The sequence below is a fragment of the Trachemys scripta genome, chromosome 1 (assembly GCF_013100865.1).
Source record: "Trachemys scripta elegans isolate TJP31775 chromosome 1, CAS_Tse_1.0, whole genome shotgun sequence".
Taxonomy (NCBI): Eukaryota; Metazoa; Chordata; order Testudines; family Emydidae; genus Trachemys; species Trachemys scripta.
The window spans coordinates 98,409,255-98,425,891 of NC_048298.1; the positions used below are offsets into that span (position 1 = coordinate 98,409,255).

The 16,637-nt window shown below is 42.5% G+C and overlaps 1 protein-coding gene across 1 annotated transcript in view; it reads left to right on the plus strand.

Annotated features, from left to right (window-relative positions):
• Positions 1-16,637, plus strand: part of LOC117870626 (tyrosine 3-monooxygenase-like) — a 41,723-nt gene that overhangs the window by 3,824 nt on the left and 21,262 nt on the right. Inside the window, exons 4-6 of the mRNA XM_034757931.1 lie at positions 3,275-3,342; positions 4,435-4,485; positions 12,249-12,394. Of these exons, the coding sequence (XP_034613822.1) occupies positions 3,275-3,342; positions 4,435-4,485; positions 12,249-12,394 (265 nt within the window). The remainder of the gene's footprint in view (positions 1-3,274; positions 3,343-4,434; positions 4,486-12,248; positions 12,395-16,637) is intronic.

The following is a 16,637-nucleotide window of genomic DNA, read 5'->3' on the forward strand; positions in this document are numbered from 1 at the left end:
TTAGTATCATGGCAAACACGCCATTAAAATAGTTTTAACCCTTTAATAAAGATACAGGGGGAAAAAAGGAAAAACACTTAAAACATTTGAAAGGTAAAGTATTAAGTAAGGTTTTCCTTTTAACAGTATCCCTTGTTCTCTTTCCCTTTAGCTGTAGAGTATCTTTACAGCTACAGTAGAGAAGGAAAATCCCCCTTGTCTGACAGTGTCTTAGATGGTAATAATTGTCCATTTGTGGGGAAAGGGAAAAAAAGTTGAGATGGGCTGGAGTTGTTGTTAGTGCCATTGTTATTGAAATCTGATGCTGTTTCCTAGAAGACACAACAAGACAAGCACGCACAAAAGGGGAAAGTAGAGAATAGCAAAGATAGAAAATGCAATATTTGTCCCTGGTGTTGATTCTCAAAAGCAGTATCACTGTTTGAAAAACACTGGCACAGCACACGGTCTTATTAGGCTCTCTGAGGTGTGGCAAACCTGTACAGCATCAGGCTGTTTAAGGCATTGCTTTTATTTGCCTTTTTGGTCACAGGCTTACAGCAGTGTGCAAAATATAGTCTTGGTCAGCTAAGTCAGACTCTTGTTAGACAGAAGAAAAAAGGAGAGAGATAGGAAAGAGAAGACATAAAGTGGGGAAGGAAAAAGACACAAGAAGGGGCAAGGTGGAGAACAGTCTCACATCCCAGGTGGGGTTTGGGATTCAGTCTCTGTCAGTGGAGGTGGTGATGTCATCTGGGTCCTTCTCTCTGGCCCAGTCTGGTAAGAACCGTCTCTCAGGATCAGTACAAGGAAAGCCCAAAGGTATTACAGGAGATCCAGGGTCCCAGGAAACAGTGGGGATGGCAGCCGTGATGGTAAAGCTTACTCTTTTGTGTTCTCCCATTTTTCAGTTAGCCAGCATGCTCCTAATTTCCCACCACAACATCTCTTTTTGAGGGAGTGATGGGCAGAATCCCCTAAAAAGGGAGTGATGGGCAGAATCCCCTCATTATTTTGTTCACCAACTAGGCCTAATTTCTGACACAGCTATTTTGGTTAATTAATGTCCAGATCCACACTTCTCTTGCTTACCAGCCATGATCTTAATATAATCCTTGAGTTATATCAGTGGCCTTTTTTTTTTGAGGGGGAGGAGGCGGTTACTTCAGTCTTTCTGGCTCTCTTTTGCACCTTTCCCTGTCAACATTTATCATTATATGTGATTGGAACATTTTGTAAACTTTCATTCACTTTCCCACAGTTGAGCTTGCAATTAAGGTACATTTGTAGGCCCAATTATTACAACAAGTCCCCATTCAGAAATGCACTTAAGCACACGTTTAACTTTAAGTACATGGTTAAGTGCATCCCTGTTCAGGAAAGGCCTTTAGCACGTGATCAGGTCTCACTTTCTAGACAAGAAACCTCTCGTTCATTTGCCACCTCCAAATTACAACATATTAACCATGTGCTCATGACATAACAATGTGTTCCTGTGCCCCAACCTTCTGCATCTTGCCTTATTTTAGGTCTTGATCTTATGGTCTTTACATCTATTGGTAACTTTACACATGTGAGCAGTCCCATTGAAAGAGATAATAATACTTCCCTGGCTCACAGAGATTATAACATGCTCTCAGAGTCAAATTCTTCCCTCAGCTAAATGTGCACAACTCTCATTGATTACAGTCGTATTCATGATCATAACCCTAAAGGAAAAGTTTGGCCCTTAAAATGAAAAATGGTTCCAATAAATGTTGAATATTTTACAGTAATAAATATTTGCACAGTGATACCGATCAGCTCTGCTTTATTAGTTGTGTTAATATGGAGCCAGAATTTAGATATGATTCTTATTATATCAAAAGTAATGTAAACCTAAAAGGGATTTGATTCCACATATTTTTAATATTTATTGAATAATTGGAAAGACCTGACTGGAAGAGCTGAATTTCTATTAAAACATAAGAAAAAGAAAACCCAAATTTAAATGTGCTCCCTTTTGAGCAAAATATCATATGTCCATCTCTAAATGTCTCATAATTAAAAATGGCTATCATGACCTTCCCTTTCCTAGGCGCACACTTTGTTCAGCACTGGTGTTTCTGTGTTGTTAGTACAGGCTTTCCCCCCGCCCCCATCCCTCAGCTTCCTGTCACGACCCTTGCCAGTGATAAGCGGAAGATCCTGTCTGCTTTTTCCTAACTCTATTTTGCGGGCCTTGCAGATCTCTTCAAAACCCACCAACTAATGACACTTCTGACTTTTATGTGTGAAAAACTACTCAACTTTTATTTAACCAAATTAAACATAACAATAGCTTTCAGTAACCCTTCTACTTACTCCCAGAAGGAAAGCCTGAGCTTATAAGAGTCTGGTGGTGCTTCCCTTCCTGACCACAGTCCAGCTCCCTGCCCTCCTCCGCGATCCAGCTCTCTTTCCCCATAGCAACGAACCTATGATCATTCAAATTCAACCCCCAAAAGTTCCAAATGAGCAGACTAATGGAGCTTCTGTTCAGGAGTCCTGTGTTTCGGGTCACCAGATGACAGAACAAGGAGTAATGGTCTCAAGTTGCAATGGGGGAGGTTTAGGTTGGATATTTGGAAAAACTTTTTCACTAGGAGGGTGGTGAAGCGCTGGAAAAGGTTACTTAGGGAGGTGGTGGAATCTCCTTCCTTAGAGGTTTTTAAGGCCCGGCTTGACAAAGCCCTGGCTGGGATGATTTAGTTGGGGATTGGTCCTGCTTTGAGCAGGGAGTTGGGCTAGATGACCTCCTGAGGTCCCTTTCAATCCTGATGTTCTATGATTCTATAAGTTCTTCTGGTCTTTGTCCAGAGACACATGTCATCTTACAATTTCACTTAACAACCCTTATCCTATAGCAACGTCTCCTAGCATACAATTTCACATCAACATAGTCCCTTTTCACAATGGCTAAGCAGAAAATCAATGGCGTGAGCTTAATTTCTAACTCTCCCACTTAAATTGTGCCTTTCATTCTGTATAATGATCACTACTCAAAACCTACTATAGCTTCATGCTTAGCTGTGACCAAAGTACGCTACATTCCTGTTTAGGAACAGGTCCAAAGTCAGTGAGATTTCATGGGTGTAACTAAGTGCAGAATTTGGTTCACTCTGTAATATTTCCATGATTCCTTGCCACAGAGAGAGTACAATAGAAGAAACAATCAAATTCAGGCCTGTTAGTTTTGAATGTTTCTGTCAGCAAATCCATTCAAGCCCATCACTGTCCAGATGTAAGAGTGATGCTAAATTATTTCCCAATTTAGGGCTACACTGACCCAGAGTACAGGAAACGAAGAGCCTTCTTTACAGACCTGGCCTTCAACTACAGAGAGTAAGTGCAGCACCACTGGAAAACTGCTTGTTCTAAATCAGTTTCACTCACATTTTGTGTGCTCTCGCAGTAAGTAGTCTGATTTTGTTCACCTGTAAGCAGCTTTATGGTTGATGTAACTTAATCCTAGGCTAATGGTCTGTGGTGCCATCTGTTGGAAAACTGAGTTAATCACAGAAACACACATCCCATACAAATCAGGAACATTTCAGAATACAATGAAAATTAATTTAATATTTAACTTCAGGGCTGCCTTCACACCTCACTTAGCTCTGCATAATTTCATGTAATTCTAGGGGACAAATGGTCTCTACATGACTCTTTCATTTAAATTATAGGATGAGAGTATCTTCCTTCCAGGATTTGGCATGTACCTTAATAAACCTGTCAGGTAGACAAGGACTTGTTCATGTCCTACAGAAAAAAAAAGATGGACTTATCCTCAAATGAACAATTTACACTTTCTTGCCTTTCTGTGTAAAAACACATGGGAGTGGAAGAGAAGTCTGGGGGCTTGTTCTTGTGGACACTGAAATTCATTCTATGCACTTGTAGGTGGCATTAGCAAGATGCATAATGGCCTTGAGCTGTGAGCCACATGGTGCCCAAGAACTCAAGAGAAACCCTGAACCTTGGGAGATTTCTGCTTAATGACAGCCTCCGTACATTGTGGCTAGTCAGCCAGCTCCCTCACTAGTATTGTGAATTATCTCCTTCTCTGATGGTAGATACAACTACAGAGGGGAAGTTAATGCTGAAATATGCACAATATACCTATAAACCCACTTGCTGTATAATTGTTGATGGTCTTCCAGCAGCTAAGCAATTGGAACGGGAAATAATACAGCATTGCTTCTCTACATTTCATCAAGTGGTCCATCCTTTACAGTATTTCACTGTTTGCACCATCCCTGGGGATTGGTGGAGCCTAGGACACCTGGGTCATAAAACCCTTTAGAATCCTTCAGGATGATTATTTATTATTTGTAATTATTTTAGTATGGCAAATAGTCCTGAGGCATATAAAGAAAATTATACTTGAAACTAGAACTCAAGTCAGCTACATAATTTTTTCTCTCTCTCTCTTTAAAGAGGAGACCCTTTGCCTCGAGTTGAGTACACTGTCCAGGAGACTGCTACTTGGTGAGTATATTTTTCATATCCTGCCCCATGACAAGTCATGGGGTGATTCCACTGAAACCCAAGGGAATTTCAGAGGTGCAAGAAGTGCACAACAGTGCCCTACATTTTCAAATAATATTTGACATCTCTCATTTTAATTGATGTATTAATTATCCCTTCTTGTTATTCATTTTGCAGAATTCTGTTCTCCCCATGCAAGTGTAACTCCTGGTGTTGCTAAGAGGAGTTACATACCTGTACTGAGGGGTGAATAGACCTCTGAATCTATTTCCAGGTTACATTAAGTGGTGAGAATACAACAAAAGGCTCAGGGTTGGTGCACCTAAGTGAGGGGGGCTTTCTGCTACATTTGTGGCCCCTCTTTCTGCCCCCACCCAGTTTCCAAGGTAGCAGAGGCAAATTTGATCCCTGGCAGGTTGGAACAACCTCAGGGCTGCTCTAAATTGCACTGGCTAAGGGGCTGTTACATCCCCTGTGATGTTGGTACGAGGTGTGGAGCTTAGGACCAAAGCAGCACAAAGCAGATTTAGTAGGGATGTGGATCTAGCCCTCAGAGTTCTGGTTCAGTTAAAAGACACTAAAAAGTTTGGCTACTTAAACATACTATCCAGAACTCTTGAAAATCTGCAAAATTTGTCTGGAAAACTCATGAGAACAAGTGCTTTTTTTAAATTTATTTTGCTTCTGGTTGGGCTGGAAATAAAACAAAACTGTTTCTCGCAAGGTATTTTTGGCAGCTCCTGTCTTGACCAGAACCTGGAAGTGTGTAAGACTGAAAAATGATCAAATACATGTTAACTGAGCATTTCAGAATCTTTAAAAGAGATTGGTCCCAAGCCAGAAAATTCAGATCTGGATCCAGATCTGGATTTGAGTCTGTGGTTTTTGTTTGGTTCCTTATAAACATAGGGGCCTGAAATCATGTTACTGGTCTCTGCCAGAGAGAGGATGCTGGACTAGCTGAACCACTGGTCAGTCCAGCATGGCAATTCCTATGTCCTTAACTTAAAATTGAACATTATCTGGTTCATGTTCTATTTAGGGGCTAGTGTGAAAAAAGAAGAGAGAAGGGGAGAAAGAATAATCCAGTGGGGAAAAAAAGGGTGAAGATGGAGCAAAAAGTGAAAAGCCATGTGAAAGTGGGAAGGATGAGAAAAATCAGTGTAGTCAAATGTATATACATATACACACACACAGAGTGTATTTTTCCATTTGAATTTTTCTCTTCTCCTCTTTCCTCCCCTGTATATGCTAGAACCGATGCAAAGGTGTGCTCTTAATATATACATGCTGAGATAGATAGTAGTGCAAGGGAGTGCATCTATCTAGCAATTTATGGGGTGAGGGATGTTTCTAACCCCAGTGCACAGCACAGGTTTCCCTTTACGTTAAAAATGTTCCTTTTTAAGTTGACTCACTCTCTGAATAAACATGGTCTTAACTTACAATAAAAAAGCTTCATGATCTCAGATGAACCCAGGGCAAGCCACACTAGAGAAAGTCACTTTTCACACCAGTGTAGCCCATTTCTCCCCTGGTGTTTTCCTCATTGTAGCTATCCCAGTGCAAAAACCCCAGTGGGATTTGCAACAAAAAAATAATGCAAGAAATTCATTAAACCTAGAAGACATTTGCCAACTTCAGAAATGGATGAAGGTTTCGGAAGAAAGGGGAATTTTGATTTCTTGTCCACCTCCTTCCATCTTCCCTAGCTGCCTTTCAAAAATCACACTATATAGCAATAATTATTGTTATGGGTTACTTGTTTTACAAGAATGTCTTGTGGTCCCACTTGAGATCAGGGCCCCACTGTGCTAAGTCCTGCATGTACACATAGTTGAAGATTGTACACTCTTCTGGGTAGGGACTATCTAAATGGACAAGACAGACAAAAGGTGGGAGAAAGGAAAAATTATTATCCCCATTTTACAGATGGGAAAGTGAGAAATTAGACAATTAGCCCAAGGTCTTACAGGGCACAGCCAGGAATTGAGCCTAGATCTCCCAAGTCCCCAACCAGCACCTCAGCAACAAGGTCATCCTTCCTCTCTGAAAGAGTGTTTTATTTTAAATAAAATCCATTGGGCCTTAGAATTTGCAAAATGAGCACCGGATAACTACCAAGGAACATCATATCCTACTCATCCAACTTCTATTATTTTCACAAGCTAGATTTTCAAATAACCTTTGAAAAGTAGTAACATGCCTTTTAAGTCCTTAGCATCATGTGCCTGACGGCTCTCACCAGCCAACAATATTGGCATGTTCTGGTGTGTGGGAATGTTGTATTTAAGAAAATTAAATTTTGTGTTCTTTCCTGTTTTTCCCCTTTTTCTGCCAACCTCCATCACGGCAGCCATTCTCCATCTAGAACTATTCCCACAGTGGTAAATGGAATAGGCCTTTCGGGGGTATCTAGCTATCTCCTCAACACAGTTAGCCCCAGCAACCCAAATTCCAAAATTAGATCTCACAGTTGTTACTGTAGCTCCCTAGGGCTGTGTGCTGAGGTCAGCTGCATTACAACACAACTTAATATGGATACAGGGAAACCAAAGGGGAAATTTTTTGACATGCTGTAAAGTCCCTTGATGTTAGCTCTGAAGAGCTGTTGGATGCCTTCAGTTTGTAGCAACATGTGTATAAAAATGAAAACAAGAGCAGAAATCTCAGCTTCCAAAAACAGGGCTTGGACAATCTATGTTGTCAGGCATAGTTATTGCAGAGGCATAAACGGAACGGTCATGGGAGCAAATGGGGAGATGTTTACTGGGAAGAAGTTGCCCAGGAAAAGGGAGAACAGAGGACAAAGATATTGAGACATATGTCATGTGACAATAGTAAAGGCAGACAGTCACCTTCTTCTAACAGAGAACAAGGAACTTGATTAGAATAAGGAAACAGCATTATCCCTAAAGCTGTCCCAGCTGTCTTTCCCACTGCTTCACTGTCAAGATTCTGCCTAGAATCTTTCACAGCCCTCACCTGTCATTTTAAAGAAACAGCACACATATGCTCTCAGCATGCGTGCATTTACAGTGCACTTAATTTACACTATTCAGATCAAGGTTCAGTTTTAGAAATCCAGATTTTTACTAGCTTTTAGTATTTACAAAGAATATTCCCTTTTAAAATAGTTATCACCTTCCTCCTCCCACACTAAATAGGGCCTGATCCAACTCCACTAAAGTCAGTAAGAATCATTTCACTGCCTGTAATGGGAGTTGGATCAGACCCTAAATTTCTCAGGTGTATTATCCTTAGTGTTCTGAATACATTTTATCTAGGGGAGGTACTAGAGATGGTCAGGAAATAATTTTCATCTTACAAAATGTTTTTGATGAAAATCAAATTGTCATTGATTTTTGGCCACATGAGGTCAGACCAATGGTCTGTTTAGCCCAATATCCTGTCTTCTGATAGTGGCCAGTGCCAGATGCTTCAGAGGGAATGAACGGAGCAGGGTAATTCTGAGCAGTGGCGTAGCCAGGTGGAGGGAACAGGGGGAGAATAAAAAAAAAAGGCGCCACCCATTGCAGCGCTTTTACTGACGGGGCGGTGCTTTTACTCACCCGGCGGCGCTCCGGGTCTTCAGCAGCACCTCAGCGGTGGGACCTTCACTCGCTCCACGGGTCTTCGGCAGCATTTCCTTCAGTGCCGCCGAAGACACCCAGAGCGAGTGAGGGTCCGCCGCTGAGGTGCCGCCGAAGACCTGGAGTGCCGCCGGGTGAGTAAAAATTAAAAAGGGGCCAAGATGCTCAGTGGGGGAGCTGCCACTGCCCCGCTCCCCCCCAGCTATGCTACTGATACTGAGTGATCCATTGCCTCTCACCCAGTTCCAGCTTCTGGCACTCAGAGGTTTAAGGACACTCAGAGTATGGGGTTCTGTCCCTGACTATCTTGGCTAATAGCTATTGTAGGACCTATTCTCTATGAACTTATCTAGTTCTTTTTTGAATGCAGTTATCATGAGAACATAAGAATGGCCATACTGGGTCAGACTAATGGTATGTTTTTAGCATTTTGTCTAAAAACCTACCACTGAGTGCGTATAGATATATATTTCTCTTTCTCAGTAACTGAAATTGTTCAGCTTATAATTTTAAAATGTAGGGGTTTTTTGTTTTTAAAAAATTGGTTTTCAGGTTTTTTATTAATATCCCCTCAAATTTTGAGAAAAACAGATTTTTTTTTCAAACATTTTCATTGATTCAAAAAGCCATTTTCTGTGGGAAAAAATGTTTGGAAGGACCATTTTCTACTTTCTCTAGCAACTCCAGCACTCTTCTGTGTCCCAGGGAATTTTAAAAACCCATCCCAGTCATCTAAGGGTGGCGCATCTTTCCACAAACCATTGATCACGCAGGGAAGTGACTACAGCCTGGCTCAGGAGGGACTTCCTTCACTTTCCCCCTCATGGCCTGGGGTCTTTGAAGGCAATCCAAAGAATGAGAAGAGAAGGAAGTGCAGAAGGAAGGAGAGGAGCACATGTTCCTGAGCTCACCAGCTGCGCCCCCTGGGCAGCTCTGAAACTCTCTGTGGAGGGGTTTGGTGTTAGGAGGTTCCGCCTTCAAAGCAGGTTAACATTTCCTCTGCCTCTGACAGCTTACTAGGGAGCGGCTTTCCACGGCTTTCAAACCTAGAAAAGCTGTGCACTGAAGCAGTGGGAATTTTGCCTGTGTAAGGACTGCAGAATTGAGCCCTATGTGTACACAGTTCTGTTGTCCTGTCACTGAATTGTAGCCACCTCTGGGCTGGAACACTGCAGCTGGGCAGTGCAGATCAATAATGCACAACAGCTGAGAATACTAAATGAAGCCCACTGTTTCTTCTCTCTATGGTCTAAGAATAAAATATGATATTTTTTTATTTGCAGTGCTTCTAATTTTCTAAAAAAAGGAAACTGCAGTAAAAGCATATGTAATACTAAACTTAGTTCTAGAGCAACCCGTACAATTAATTTTAAACTTGTCTCTATTGTAAGTGTAAACACAATTTTAAATTTTCTAATAGGGAAGTATTGGTCTATTTAAAAAAAAAAAGTTTTGTACAGTATATTTAAAGTAAAGTAAGCATATTTAAAAGTCTGTAATTTCTGTTTTCTAACTCAGCCCCTTTCTACTTGGTTTGTAAGCAGAATTCATAGGAACATAGGCCTGGAAGGGATCTGCTGGGTCAAGCCCAGTCCCGTGCTGTCACAGGAAACCACAGCATATAATTCCATTCATAAATTTATCAAGCGCCACCTTAAAACGAGTTAGGGTGTTTGGCCCCCACAACTGCTACTGGGATGCTGTTCCAGAACCTCACCCTCTGATGGGTAAAAACTTTCATTTAATTTCCAGCCTGTTGTTCATGGTCAGTTTATACACAGGTGTTCTTGTACCAACATTGTCCATTAGCTTCAATAGCTGTTCTCCTTCCATGGGGCTTACCCCCCAATGCATTTATAGAGAGCAGTCAGATTCCCCCTCAGCCTTTGTTTTGCTAGGCTAAAGAGGCCAAGCTCTCCATGTCTCCTCTCACATGTTAGGCTCTCCATTCCCGATCATCCTCGCAGTTCTTCTCTGCACTTGTTCCAGTTTGCATTAATCTTTCTTGAACACAGGTGACCAGAAGTCCCACCCCCTGGTGATAACTAGAGGTAAAGCAGCCTCAACACAGGGAATGTCCCTTTGCTGCTGATCGTAGGCTTCCGAAGGCAGGATCACAAACTCTTCTGCAGGGCTTCGCCTTGTCTTCTCAGAGTGTGAACTGCAGTCTGAGGGGCTGCTATAGGATCAGGTTCCTCTGCTTATCCCCCCACTCTGCACTCTGCCCTTCCCACCCTTCTTGTTAGGGTGGGGATGGCCAGCACTGGCCCTTCAGCATCGTTGGTCCCTACAGCTAGAGCGGGCTGAATACAGGGCTCCCAAATATTCATTTGAATTTCCAGCTGCTCAGTTCATCCTTATTCATGTGCTCTGTACAATGGTTTGGAGAAGGCCTGCTCCTTGTACAAATAGTTGCATTCACATGTGAACCGAGGTATTTATGCCCACACAAGATATATTCATTCTTTTTATGTTATTCCCCATTTCTGTCAACCAACCAGGGAGTAAGAATAAACCATATGGAGAAGAAAGGGGCCAAAAAATGGCTCCTCCCATGTCAAAGTATCCTGGCAACAACTTCTTTCTCTGTGGGGCTTCTGTCCTCCATGTCTCCTCCTCCAAGCCCTATACTAGAAGGCCAGTACCTAGTGGCTTCTCCTCTTCTAGGCTGATGGTGATAATTATGCAGACACGTGGCTACAAAATACACGGTGGGCCAAAGCCTCATCCACACAATTAGATAAAATTCATTGACTGTGTCTATTTACACTGGCTGAGGCCGTGGTCCCTGGACTTTAAAGTTTGTTTTGTTTTAAAACAAAATGACCAATATTAGTCCCATAGAGAAAAGGGACAGGGCATCCAGCATCTTATCAAGACACAAAGTTGCCCAAAGTTGAAGAAGAATATTTGGACCTGGAGTTTTGGGTCACATTCATTTCTAGTCTCCGATCCTGCCTAAGCTTTGGTGCTAGTATTAACAGTAAAGTCACTCTTTGAAGTAAGTATGTCCAGATTCTTCCCACAAGTCTAGATAAGACTGTACAGAGAGCAATCTTGGACTGATGCGCTGCTTTACACCCTATACAATACCATTAAAGTCAATGGTATTCTATGGGAAATAAGTTAGGTCAAAATCTGGCCTCTTATTCTCCTAAACTTTTCCTGTCTTCTCTGTGGAGATGGAGCTCATGCAGCTTTTACAATACTGACAACAGCCACTGTCTACGTCTGTTTCTTTTTTTCCCAATTACACCCACGCTAACATAAGAAGTTTATGTGATGGAATGACACCCTTACAAGATACTGGCTATCACCTCCATAGCAACAATAGCAGCAAAAAACTTACAATACAAAAACAAGAGAAAGTCATTTTCTTTAGTCAGTATTTCCAAGAATGATCTCAATTTTCATAAAATACTGTTTATACACTTGTTAGAACCCCAGAGCTGGGTGTGAATAAATATAACCATTTCTATAAGCTTCCCTGCCATCACTTTAGTGCTTGTTTATTTTGCAATAGCTAAATATATTTTGAAAGTGGGGCCTTTAAAATGAAATAATAAAATACATGAGAAGGGCCCAAACCAAAGCCCTAGATTCCATGCACTGCCAACTAATTTTATATAATTGTATATAGCACCTTTTATTACAATAAGCTAAACACCTCCAAAATTTGAGGTGATGGACATCTCCATCTTGCATTCAGAGCTGCCTGGGTGGTATCTTGCACCTATTACCCCCCCCAGTCCCTGTCCCGATTTTTCACACTTGCCCTCTGGTCACTCTACCCTGATGCAAGAAAGCACTGAAGCATATCCTTCACTTTACGGACATACTTCGTGCTTTCCTGAATAGGGAAACTCTGTGTGCCCGTTTACAGTTGAACAGTTCATGGGGTTCCACACAGGCACCAAGATCTGCCTGGGCAGAGTCAAGTGCAAGATCAAGGCCCGTATCTGGTTCCTCGTTTTGTGCCCATCTCCTGGAAAAATCCTACCCTGCAGCCTCCATCCAGGCTTCGGCTTCAGAGCATCATTTTTTCTGAGCTCAGCTTGGTGTTAGATACCCTCTCTGCCCTGCCTGTGTGAATAGCTGTGGTTCTGAAGCCAGGGAGAGGAGGTGGTGCTCCTAGTAAAGGACATGAACTAAGGGTTGTTGTTCTTTCAGGAGGGAAGTCTACAGGAAGCTGAGCAGCCTCTATCCTACCCACGCCTGTAAGCAGTACCTGGATGCCTTTCAGCAGCTGGAGAAATGCTGTGGATACCAAGAGGATAGTATACCTCAGCTTCAGGATGTCTCCAGATTTTTAAAAGGCAAGACATTACAGTCCACTGTATTTTAGCACTCCCTAGGTTGGGAATCTACAATGATGTGTGATGGAAAGAGGTGTTGATGGTAGACCCCCATTCTGAATGAACTGGGCGTGAAGATCTGTTTGCTAATAACAAGGAGAGGGGGTTAGGAATAGATACAATATTGAGAGGGTGCAAGCTCAAGTTAGTCTGTCAGCAGACGTTTGAGTGACAGAGGACAGTGGAGATTGAGATCCTGTGTTACTAACCCCCCGGATAGATTCAGTTCCAAGACAGGGTGTGCCTTTTCGACAAATCGGCTTGCCAAATTAACTGTAATCTGGAGTAGCCAAGGAATGGCTGCAGTAAAAGAAAACACCCTCCTTGCTGCTCTCCCAGCAATAGGAAGGGTGCCAGACGCAGCCCAAAGACAGTTGCTAAAGTATGGCAAAATAAATATATAAATGGTAGATTTAACTTAAAATACATTAAGTTTAAATTGGATGTTTATCAAATCAAGTGAACCTCTCAATCGGCCAATAAACAGATGCAAGACAAATTGGCTTAACCTACTGCTGAAGAGATTTCCAGTACATTGTCATTTTAATTAGAGACTAAGGTATATTGGGCCAGATCCTTGTGTTGATCCAGAAGCACAAAGGGAATGGACAGCTACATTGCTAGTGCAGCCAGAAATTCCCCAGATGTAGAGACATCCTTCAGAGGTGTAAATTGGAATGGCCAGGACTATGTCATCCTCCCACCCAACCCCAGGAATAGTAGGCATTCCTGGGTGGGCTGAGGACATTGCCAGGGCTAGGAGGAGGTGGAACTGGAGCACAATGCCCTCCAGCAATTCCAAGATGGCAAAGCAGTCCTTGAGATTTGCTGTTGCTGAAGGCTGCTCTACATTATGCTGGGAGCCTGTGGTTGGGTTAAGGATAAGGAGAGTGGAAAGATGCCTGAGAGGCAACCTCCCACATCCTAGATATTCATGAGTTGAACACTGCTCAGTTGGGCCTAGGGATCTGGCCCATTAGCTTGTTCACTAACAGAATGTGAGAAATAACTAAGAATATTGTAGGTTTCCTTTAAGTTTCCTTGCTGGATCATGGGGACAATGGCCTAATTCTGATATCACTTACACTGGTGATACACAAGTATAACTCCATTGTCTTCAATTGGGGTTATTCCTGATTTACACTAGTGAACATGTGGTCAGAATCAGGTTCATAATACACATTGTTTTTCTTAACACACCGTTGTTGTTACCTTCATGTCCTAATCCTGCCACTGCCTCTGCTCAGGTGGCTTCTTCCAGACCCCTACTGATCACAGCCAGTGTCTGGAAGATGTCTTGGACCAGGTCACTTGTCTTTTTCTTATCATTTGCCTCTCACCAGAGGTCAGAGGCTGTTTCCCTTTGAAAACATGCCGCAGTGAAATTGTCCTGAAAAAAAGTGTAAGACTTGAAAATGCCTTAGCCAAGGGAAGTTTATTCAATATAAGAAAAAAGAGAATCACTTAAAATAATAATGGATCACAACATTCCCAATCCCAACTAAGGGAATATCATACCTCACTGTGTAGGTAAAATGACATTTTGTTTTATTGATTACCGTTCATTTTGGAAAATCCTACACAGTGGGTTCAACCATGTCTTTCCTTGACTCGCTGAGCCAAACCTCCAGGCTTCGCCCATCACCCAGCTCCTTCTCTGTTCTCTCTTCCTTTTCTGCTCCATTGAGCCTCTCCTTGGTGTACATGGCAACCATATCTGCCCTGACCAATTTAGGGCTTGTTTTAGTATTCTCCCTCCCCCCTTCCATTCTACCCACCCTGCACTCACTATAATATTGGAGCAGCTCTGGATGGTGGCGAGGAATTGGATATGTTTCTTCTCTGTGTGTTTTACTGCCAGCAGTCAGCAGGGAGCTTTAGCTTTGTAAATAGGTCTTAGGATACTGCTCTGAATGTGACTGATATTGGTATTTTTTTATCAGTCCTAGCTCACTTCAGAAGGGATAACAGAAGCAGGGAGATTAGGGCAAAGTAAGGATCTACTGGTGCGCACTCTTTGTATGTGTACAGTTAGATTTTGTTTAGAGATGTCTGTGGCTATTCACATCTGCTCTAGATTGTGGTCCTAAGTTATTTCCATGTGTCATCATGCAAGTTGTTCTGGGCAAAAGTATGATAAAAAAATCATCAGTTAGAAAACTCTGCAAATATCTATCGGGGGAGGGAAATTCAGAGTGTTCCACAAACCAGTGTTGTTTATGGCTGGACTCATATAGTGGTGGATAAGATACTTGGGTCCAGACTGAATCAATATCCATCAATATCTCCTTGTCACCAATAATTCTAACTTTAGATTCTCCTTATCACACAGCGTTCCTCTTAGGGCATTGTGAGAGTTGCAGTTACTGTCAGATCCCTTTGGCACAAACTCACTCTAAGTCAGAGTCTAATGGTACCATTGCAAGATCTGCAGCAGCTGCAACAGCCAGTCCAATGTCAGTGAGCCATCTTGTGAGATTAGGGTGCATAAGGCGTACCTCTTATTTACAAATACCTTGGGTGGAATCCAGCCCGTGTTGTGGATGGCGAAGAGCTGCACTTCCCCAGAGGAGCTCTAGGTGGCATTGTGTCTCCCAGAATTCCATAGCATGAGGTGGGGACATGCCAGCCGCTATATTCTATACTGAGAGGCAGTGTGCAGTTCCTTCCAGCTGTAGGTGGAGCTGTGGTCATGTGCAATGCTAGTCCTGAGCAGTCCCAGTGCTATAGCCAGGGCCTAAATGCCATGACAGGTCTCTGAATAGCCGGTGTAGGTTCTCCCAGTTCCTCCTGATACCCTTGCACAGGCAGGTAGTCCAAGTACAATCTAAACTCTTAGGCTAGGTCTACACTATGGGGGGGGAGGATCCGACCTAAGATACACAACTTCAGCTACGTGAATAGCGTAGCTGAAGTTGCGTATTTTAGGTCGACTTACCTGGCTGTGAGGACGACGGCGAGTCGACCGCTGCAGCTCCGCCGTCGACTACGCTTCCGCCTCTTGTCGCGGTGGATTTCCGGAGTAGACGGCAGAGAGATCAGGGATCGATTTTATCGCGTCTTCACTAGACGCGATAAGTCAATCCCCAATAGATTGGTTGCTACCCGCCGATCTGGCGGGTAGTGAAGACGTGCCCTTAGATTCACATGTACTTACTACTGTGTAGCTTACATGATGCATCTTACACAATGTCTTTGAATTTGGCTCAACAAATCATAGAAATTCAAGATGGAAAAGACCTTTCGTCCAGGTCATCATCCTGCCAGGGAAAGAGTGTTCCCTGCTTTGTCCAGTCTGACTTCAAATGTCTCTAGGGATGGGGCTTCTACCTCTTCCCCCGGAAGATTGTCTTTATATGAGAAAGAGAACTAGTGACCAAACAGACTGAGACCAAACATGCTGGAAGAAACATAAAACATTTCACGTGAACAGCTTGGTTTCTGTGGGAAACATTTCTGTTTAAACAAATTAGGAAAGCAAGTAAAAAGCCATTTCTGTCCTTTTATTTTTTTAGTTGTACGCAATAAAAGTAATTAAAATGAGAGCTGAAACAGTATTTATGAAAGCAGGGAATGCAACACAGATTTGGAATATGGGGCTTCAAAAAGATTATCATCTACTCTTCTTAAATCACGGCAGTTTTACATGATGCTTTTTGAACACATAGAAAACATGGGCTTTGCCAAAAGGGGCTTATAGTTTAAACTTCGACAAATAAAACACAAACGTGCAAGATCAGATGGAAAAATGGGAGCTGACAGCTCTGAAAAGAATGTTAAAATGAAAATGTAGAAAGGCTAAGGGCCAAATTACCCATAATGAGTAACCCTACCTGTTACATACCTTGTAGGGGTCCCATGTAAATTCAGTTGCTGCTGCACCCCAATGATTTCAACAGACTGCAACAATCAAAAAATACACTCTCCAAAAATGTATGGCAGTGTGCTGCCAGTGTGAATCCAGTTTCTGCTTTTGAATCATGCATACAAAATAAATGAAACACAACATAATACCATACGGTAACTTGACTACTTGAAGTTGATTGTGTCATAAAAGGCCCATGCAGGACCATCGGAATTGCCAGACTAGCTTAGACCTGAGGTCCATCTAGTTCAGTGCCGTGTCTCTGACAGTAGCCAGCACCGGCTTCTTCAGAGGAAGGTGTAAGAATCCTGCAGTAGGTAGTTACAGGCTAATGTATAA